This window comes from Tupaia chinensis, unplaced genomic scaffold, assembly GCF_000334495.1.
Source record: "Tupaia chinensis unplaced genomic scaffold, TupChi_1.0 Scaffold000429_1, whole genome shotgun sequence".
NCBI lineage: Eukaryota > Metazoa > Chordata > Mammalia > Scandentia > Tupaiidae > Tupaia > Tupaia belangeri.
In genome coordinates, this window is record NW_006159934.1 from 4,226,715 (window position 1) to 4,234,844 (window position 8,130).

Genomic DNA, 8,130 nt, shown 5'->3' on the forward strand with positions numbered 1-8,130 from the left:
CTCGCTTTTTGTCTCTCTGTCTCTCTCTCTGTCTGGCGAGCACACGCGCCCTATAGCGAAAATCTCTCAAAAAAAAAAATCTTTAGCTAAAGGACCAGCAGTTAGCGTAATGGCTATGTCATTGAACTCCCATGTAGTCGACTGTGGTTCAAGTCCTGGACCCAGTGGCTTAAATACACGCTGAGCGTGTGTGCGTTCATGCCCAAGATCCCATGAGGAGAACGGAGGAGAAGGGATTGTGGCCTGGCCATCCCCCCTGGGGGGTGATTTCTCGCTTTCTGTCTCTCTGTCTCTTTCTGTCTCTCTGGCGAGCACATGTGCGCTGTAACAAAAACCTCTCCCCCCAGAAAAATCTCTAGATGATACAGATATTTATTTTAACATATTATCATTAATTTTCATCATATAGAAGGTTGCTCATTTAATTTCTACACTTCAGACTTTATTCTGATATTCTGTGACTTAGAATATTTTCAGTTGGTGATAATGTTCCATATTCTCTAGAAGATGTGTTTCCTCAAGTTACCAAATTTACTGTACGTGAACTAAGTGAAACTGGGTTTTTTAACTTCTACATGTTCTTCTATTATTTTGTTTTCTTGTAGGGAGCTGAATTCACCAATCTTTCATTGATGCTTTTATATTTAAGATATTTTTTACTTTATATGCTTTCATATAAATGCTTACAATTTTAACCTTTAGGATAAAGTATGGATATTAAGTAAGTAAAGATACTGTACCTTTTATCAATTTAAAATGACGGTCTTTGACATATGACTTCATCTTGCTTTTATTCTAACATTCTGCCTTTTTTCCTCTTTCACTTTTTAGATTTTATGATTCTTTTGTAACTAAAATATAATTGGATATTTATCTACCTAGCATACCAATACAAACTAGGTAGCCTTGCTTTTTTAAAAAAATATTATTATCAGAACTGGCACACTTAGTGTTATGCTTTTTCTTTCATGTTTTTTCCCTATTTCTCTTCATTTTTCTGTTGACTATGATTTAAATTCTTTTTTATTTTATGTGATTTGGAAGACAAGCATTTTTAAGATTTAAATCTTAAATTTTACCTATAGTTAGAGGTTTTTTTTGTTTGTTTGTTTTGTGTTCCTTTTCAGAGATTTTGCTATAGGGTGTGTTCGCTCACCAGAGAGAGAGAGCCAGAGAAACAAAAAGCAAGAAATCACCTCCAGGAGGGATGGCCATGTCACAGTCCTTTCTCTTGGGATTTTGGACACACATGCACACGCATCCGGCATGAGTTTGAAGCTGTAGGGTCCAAGAATCAAACCATGGTTGGACTTGTGGGAGTCCAGCAATATAACCATTACACCTTCTGCTGGTACCCAGATTTTTTTGTTTTAATTTACCAGAAAGCATGTGCATTTTTCCAAATTAGAGAGAAAAAGAGGAAGAGGAAGAAAACACTCCTCAAAAATGGGCATGGTCATACCACAATCCCTTTTCCTCCCTTTCTCCATGTTGTTGGGTCATGCACACACATGTGCCCTGTGTGTTCTTCAGACAACAAGGTCTAGTATTTGAACCATGCAGTCAGCCATATGGGATCCGGCTCCCTTAACCACTATGCCATGGGGCTGGCCTAAGTGGTTAGCTTTGAGATTATTAAGTACTTCCTTAAAAGTCTTTCACTAATTATTGAAGACAACACAACATAACTTCTAACTCTGTGATCCTAAAGAAATTTCACACAAATTCTACCATAGTGTCCATAATTTGTTAAGTTTTAGTTTTTATGTGCAACTTGTCATTGTACATTTAAAAATGTAGTATAGTTTTATTAGTTAACAGTTTTTTCTCCCCAATTTTAGAATTTTGTTGGTATGGTAGTTATTTCATGTTAGTCTATTTTGATGTGTTACTTTAAAGAAAAACAATATTTCTGCATGATCAAATATGTACTGCTCTGATAGTAGTGAAGTCTGTAGATTTATTAAACATTTTTACAAGAAAATTTATTAAAAGGGATTTGAGCTTCATGACACATTTTTAAATGTTGTATGGAGTTCCGTTAGATCCCTACAGGAAAACTCAGCAGTCTGAGACAGGATGTACGTTGCTTTGAGAAACTAAAAGTGCATACGGACACCTTTGGACACTCTCCTGCATTGCACTGCATAATTCACATCATTCCTCTTAAGTTCCCCGCATAGATATTATCTCTAAACAGTTTATCCTTCTGTAGATTTTGTTTGATGGGTTAATGACATCTGCCAGGAATCTAGTATCTTTTTTGGACTCTTTATACTCAAGCCAAAACAATGGCATAGCCCTGCTAACAAATGCTTAGTAAACATGCACAGAATCTCTCTATCTGCATGCATCCAGGGAGATGGGACTTTGCTACATGTTCATTAGCAGTGATAAAACCACGGATCGTTATTTTCCTAATTAGCCATTAATAACACTTAACACTGTAATGAGATCACAATTTCAGAGTTTGGAGGATACCTTGTTGACAACGGAAAACAAACTGCCTTCTTATATTTTATAAAAGATGTTAATCTTGTTGCTACAATTACTGCCACTCATGCCAGATACTAGCTTCCTTCCATTTTGTCTCAATTCTGATGTCTAATTTATATAATATTCCCTAGGGAAGAAACTTCTCAAATTATGTAATGTATTACCATAATTTTTAAATAAACAAGATCTTAAAATATGTAGAGGCTGATAATCTTACTGCATCAAGTATAGCAAAAGCATTCTTAATAATAGTGCCATGGAAGCTCAGACAAATCAATGCAAGCAGATCAATTTTTCTTAGGTCTTTAAATGTTTAAGCCAGCTCCTGGCCTTTGCAATGTCTCTTGGTTATAGGTAATAGCTGGGAATTTCAGGTGAAGGATTACAACTTCTGAGTTAGTTATGCTACCTCAAATGATCCATTGGATGTGGCTGAAAATGCCAGTTTGAAAATGTATTCAAGGGATTAGGAAGGAATACTTCTTTGCCTGAAATCGTGTGGTTTAGCTTTAGTACTTACTATAGTCAGTCCATTTCTTTGAAATATTGAGCTGTCTGACAGCTTAAAATCCTAAATTTCCTTTAAACTTGAGCCTGGCTTTGGAGGAGAAAAGGGTAGTGTATGGGCGGATTTTATGTAAGGCTCTCTGAAGAGAATTTGCTGAAGTGCCTTTGCTGGCAGGGCATTGGGAAGCCTGGCAAGCTGCTTCATCTCAGTCCTCCTTGGGTTTTGTCCTTAGCCTAGATCAGCGTTTAGTCAGATAGTTTACGTCAGGGGCAAAGAAGTCTGTTGTTGGGCCTTGTTAAAGTCATCATTTTCCTTTCATGAAGAAGTATGAAAAAGACCCAAGTGGAATGTCTAGGTTATGTTAAGCCTGTTGGATATTGAGGGGAGAAAAAGCTCTAATGCCCTTAATTATACCCTGACTCCCAGCTCTGTATGTGTGTGTGTGCGTATTTTTTTTCCAAAAGTTTATTTCTTTCATGAGTAAGACAGACAGTGAAAAAGAGGCATACGCAAGACAGAGACAGAAAGATATCCCCACCAAGACACTGTGTAAAGATACAGTGACCCATCCTGAGCTTCAGCCAGGCCAGATCATGGGCACACATGATCCTAGAATGCTGAGATAGATCTCCAGATGCAAACCTTGAGTCTTCCCATATGGATCTACCTTTGAAGAGCCTTTCCTTACCATTGTGCTACCATCAGACTCTTGAATGTGTATATATTTTTCTAAGTTGAGGAACTAGTTTTATAAACATATCTTTAAAATTTTTAAAAAAATATTTTAATTATAATTTCTGCTTGACCTGTAATAGCTGTACAGATTTATGGGAAACAGCATGGTTTTTCAAATCATGTATACATTGCATAATGATAAATCAGGCCAATAAACTCACCAGTCATCTCAAACATTTATCGTTACTTTGTGCACGCTATCAACACCTCGTGATTGAACATCACCTAACTAGATTCCTTTCTTTGTGAATGTAGTCAGGTTCCACATATGTTGTTTTTTTTTTTTTGTAGAGGTTTTCACTATAGGTGCGTGCGCTTGCCAGACAGACAGAGAGAGACAGAGAGACAGAAAGCGAGAAATCACCCCCCAGAGGGGATGGTCACGCCACAATCCCTTTTCCTTCATTCTCCTCTCGGGATCTTGGGCACGCACGCACATGCACCTGGCGTGAGTTTTAAGCCATGGGGTCCGGGACGCGAACCGCGGTCGACTACGTGGGTGTCCAGCGACATAGCCATTGCGCTAACTGCTGGTTCCCAGGTTCCACATATGTTTTAAAAATATGTTATAAGAAAATACTAATACATTACAGAATACTACTTTCATGGGACCAGCAGTTAGCGCAATGGCTATGTCGCTGAACTCCCGTGTAGTTGACCGCGGTTCAAGCCCTGGACCCAGTAGCTTAAACTCACGCCGGGCACATGTGTGTGGAGAGGAGAATTTAGAAGGGATTAAGGTGAGGCCATCCTTTTTGGGGGGCGATTTCTTGCTTTCTGTCTCTCTGTTTCTCTGGCAAGTGCACATGCCCCATAGCAAAAACCTCTCAAAACAAACAAACAAACAAACAAACAAAAAACCCAAAACAAAAGAATACTACTTTTGTGTTAAATGTGAACATCTAAATGAGCACTAGGATTTTAAACAAAGTTAGCAGTTGGCAGTAGATACATACATTTGAGTACTAGATTTCTTGCCTAATTTTGAGCATGTCATTTGTTCTCTTTATTCCTTTATCTGAACATTGGAGGTTATTCTATCTCCCTTAGTAACTCAGAGAACCTGGGATAAGAGTTCTGATACTGTTTATGAAGTAGAAGACCCAGATCACATACAGATTTTTACAAATATTGGCTTGTTGGGAAAGTCATGAGGTATTTTTGCATAGTAAAACAAAAAAATATGTCCTAACTTTCCCAACAACTTAAATATAACTATATTATATCAATAGACCTTTTTGAAGTTGAAAATGTGTCATAATTATCAAAGATACTTAATAAAGAATGACATGCTAGCTAAATGTTGGAGGCATATATTTTTTTTTTTAAATAAGGAAAAAAATAGCTCTTCAAGTGGGGAAGATTAAGGTCTGAGCTTTAGAGAACATCCTGACCTCAGAAGGACAGAGGAGGTAAGGACAAATATTCCAAACAAATGGAATCTGATGTGAAAAAGTTCTAGGTAAGAATGAGTATGGAAGGCTAGCCCTGTCACATAGGAATTAAGGGAGCTGGGTCCCACATGGTCTATTGTGGTTCTTATCCTGGCCATGGCAGCTTGAAAACATACCAGACGCATGTACATGCATGTCCCAAATCCCTGCAGGATGGAGAAATGACGAGATTATGGCATGACCACACCCCTTTGGGGGTACTTTGTCCCTTTCCTCTGCCTCCCTCTCTGTGGCAAAGGAATGTGCTCTCTAGCAATTAAAAAAAGAAAAAAAAATAGAGAATATGGAATGCTCAGGAATTGGAGAGACAGTAATGTTCATTTTAGATTAAATCCTCCCTTTATTATAAGTATAAAAGTAAAAACCTGAAGAGAATGAAAATATTCTGAACTTTTATTCCATAGTAATAAGAAAAGGCTCATACAGATTGCATCCAAATTAATTTAGAATTAGTAGGTTTAGTATTAAATTATGAGGAAACCAAGTACTTCAGGGCTCAGGAGGAAACAAAGTGAAATTACCATCAATTTTCTGGGTTCCCATTACAGAAGATTTCCTGGAGAAAGAGATTTTAGAACAAGGTGGTAAATACAGATACATGGGAAGGATGAAAACAAAAAGAATGCTCCATTGTGGAATTTTAGTTTGAAAGCCAACCCTGTGGATGGTATGACCAAAAGTGAGCTGTAGTTTTTCAACAATCACTCTGAAGGTACAAGGAATGCACATTCATACCGTCTTGAATCATCTTGGTTACATACTCCCTTTGTCTCCAGAGCCAGTTGAAATCCTAGAAGCAAATGTTTGCTATCTATTTTGTGTTCTATACTTTGAAGTTTCCGCCTGTCTAGAAAAATGGACCTTCTGTTTTGTTTGAGATGTCCCATGTTCTCATCCGGGTGCCCCTCTTTAAGGTTTCTTTGTATGTTCTCCCTAAAGGAACTCTGTTTCGAATGAGACTTCCATCATTTCATAGCAGGTTGCTTTTCCTTGCCTTTGCTTTCTGCTGTTTTCTTCCATATTGGAGTGTCTTCTCCTGTTTTCTCAGACAATTGAGCTTAGTCAACTTTTAAAATTAAGGCCTCAGAAATCACTTTACCTCTAACATCCGTGGCTCATTTTTTGTTTTTCATTTTATTATTTCTTATATTTGCTTGCCTTGTACCTTTTCTTGCCAGATTGAGAACATTACGATGGTGCTATGTCTTGTAACCTTCTGCCTCACATTCCTTGATGTCTCTGAAAAGGTAGTTGGCGATGACATAATAGACTCCTGGTGGTTCATATATGTGTGATATAAAGCCTTATGTAGGCTGATGGCGTTTAATTCTGTATTTTGTTCTTTTTTTAATGAAAAATCACAGTTAAGTTAATGTGTAGAACACCCTGAACATGAAAATTGGAGCTGAGTACATGTACAGAAACCACTAGAATATAAACTTTATATCAGGAAGATTTTTTTTGTTATTTGTGCATTGTTTCAGCCCTATGTCTCCAACACTAAGAACAAGCCCAAATACAGCACTCAGTACCTATGTAGAGGTTTCAAAAAAGTTTATGGAAAAATATAACTTTAAGTTTATTTTGGTGCAAAGAAATTTGAAGTCATAATACATATTTTCCATGAATGTTTTAAAGGTTTCTTATATTTGTTGGATGAGTGCTGATGTAACTTATTTCAGCTACTACAGGTTTTAATAGGTACTTTTAAGTATCCAGCAAGAGACTTGAAGAATAATATCTCAGAAAACAAGGTCATTAAATGTCTTCTCAGTTGTTGAAGGATAACATCCCAACATCTTATCGTTTTCTCACAGGAAATAAAAATTTATTTTTTGCCTTTTTTTTTTTTTTTTTTGAGAAGACAGAAGAAATAAGCTGGGAAAACATACTTGGTCAAATCTGGCTTTAGTTTATTCAGCGTTTTGGTCTTTTTTGTTATTGAAAAATGTCATCATAGAACAGAAATAAAAGGTCTGATAGAAGACTACTAAATTCATAGACATTGGGTGGATTTTTCAAGTATTTGTTTAAGGCTTCCTCACTTTTTCTTCTTCTTGGACATTTCTTGGTAAATGTTTCGCTTATTCTCCTTACCATGTTTTGTTTGTTTGTTTGTTTGTTTGTTTTATCCTTTGTCAGCTTGCCTGGCAGCATCCAGAAACTAAAGAGAATGTTAAAAATCAGGTTCTTAAATTGTTTACTTTTGACAAGGTTTTGTTTGTTTTATCCTTTGTCAGCTTGCCTGCAGCATCCAGAAACTAAAGAGAATGTTAAAGATCAGGTTCTTAAATTGTTCACTTTTGACAAGGCTCAAAGAACAGGAGTTAAGAAATAGTTTTGTGATAAGAAAAATCACTGACTTTTTCCTTTTTGCTCTTTTTCTTTTTCTTTAGCTCAAGCCTGGGCAGAATAGCTGCAGGGACAGTGACAGCGAAAGCGCCAGCGGAGAATCCAAGGGCTTTCACCGGAGCAGCTCACGGGAAAGACTCAGTGATGTAAGTTAAAAATCAAACAAAGCCACCAGATCACAAACCCTTGGTTCAGATCTGTTATGTAACTCTCTCCTCCCTTGTGATCACTTTGGGTACCTAAGCATTACAGATCACACTTTTTTAGTATATCTATATTTGAGCCTCATGCATGTGGCATTATTATAAAATGCAGTTTGACCGGGAGCCAGCAGTTAGCGTAATGGCTATGTCGCTGGACTCCCACATAGTCGACCACGGTTCGTGTCCCGGACCCGGTGGCTTAAAACTCACGCCGGGCGCGTGTGCATGCGTGCCCAAGATCCAGAGAGGAGAATGGAGTAGAAGGGATTACGGCGTGACCATCCCCCCTGGGGAGTGATTTCTCGCTTTCTGTCTCTATGTCTCTCTCTGTCTGTCTGGCGAGTGCACGCTCCCTACAGCGAAAATCTCTCCAAAAAAAAAA

At 37.6% G+C, this 8,130-nt stretch overlaps 1 protein-coding gene across 1 annotated transcript in view; it reads left to right on the forward strand.

Annotated features, from left to right (window-relative positions):
• LOC102483936 (autism susceptibility gene 2 protein-like) overlaps window positions 1-8,130 on the forward strand; it is a 624,364-nt gene that overhangs the window by 598,008 nt on the left and 18,226 nt on the right. Inside the window, exon 3 of the mRNA XM_006155032.3 lies at window positions 7,590-7,691. Coding sequence (XP_006155094.1) covers window positions 7,590-7,691 — 102 coding nt within the window. The remainder of the gene's footprint in view (window positions 1-7,589; window positions 7,692-8,130) is intronic.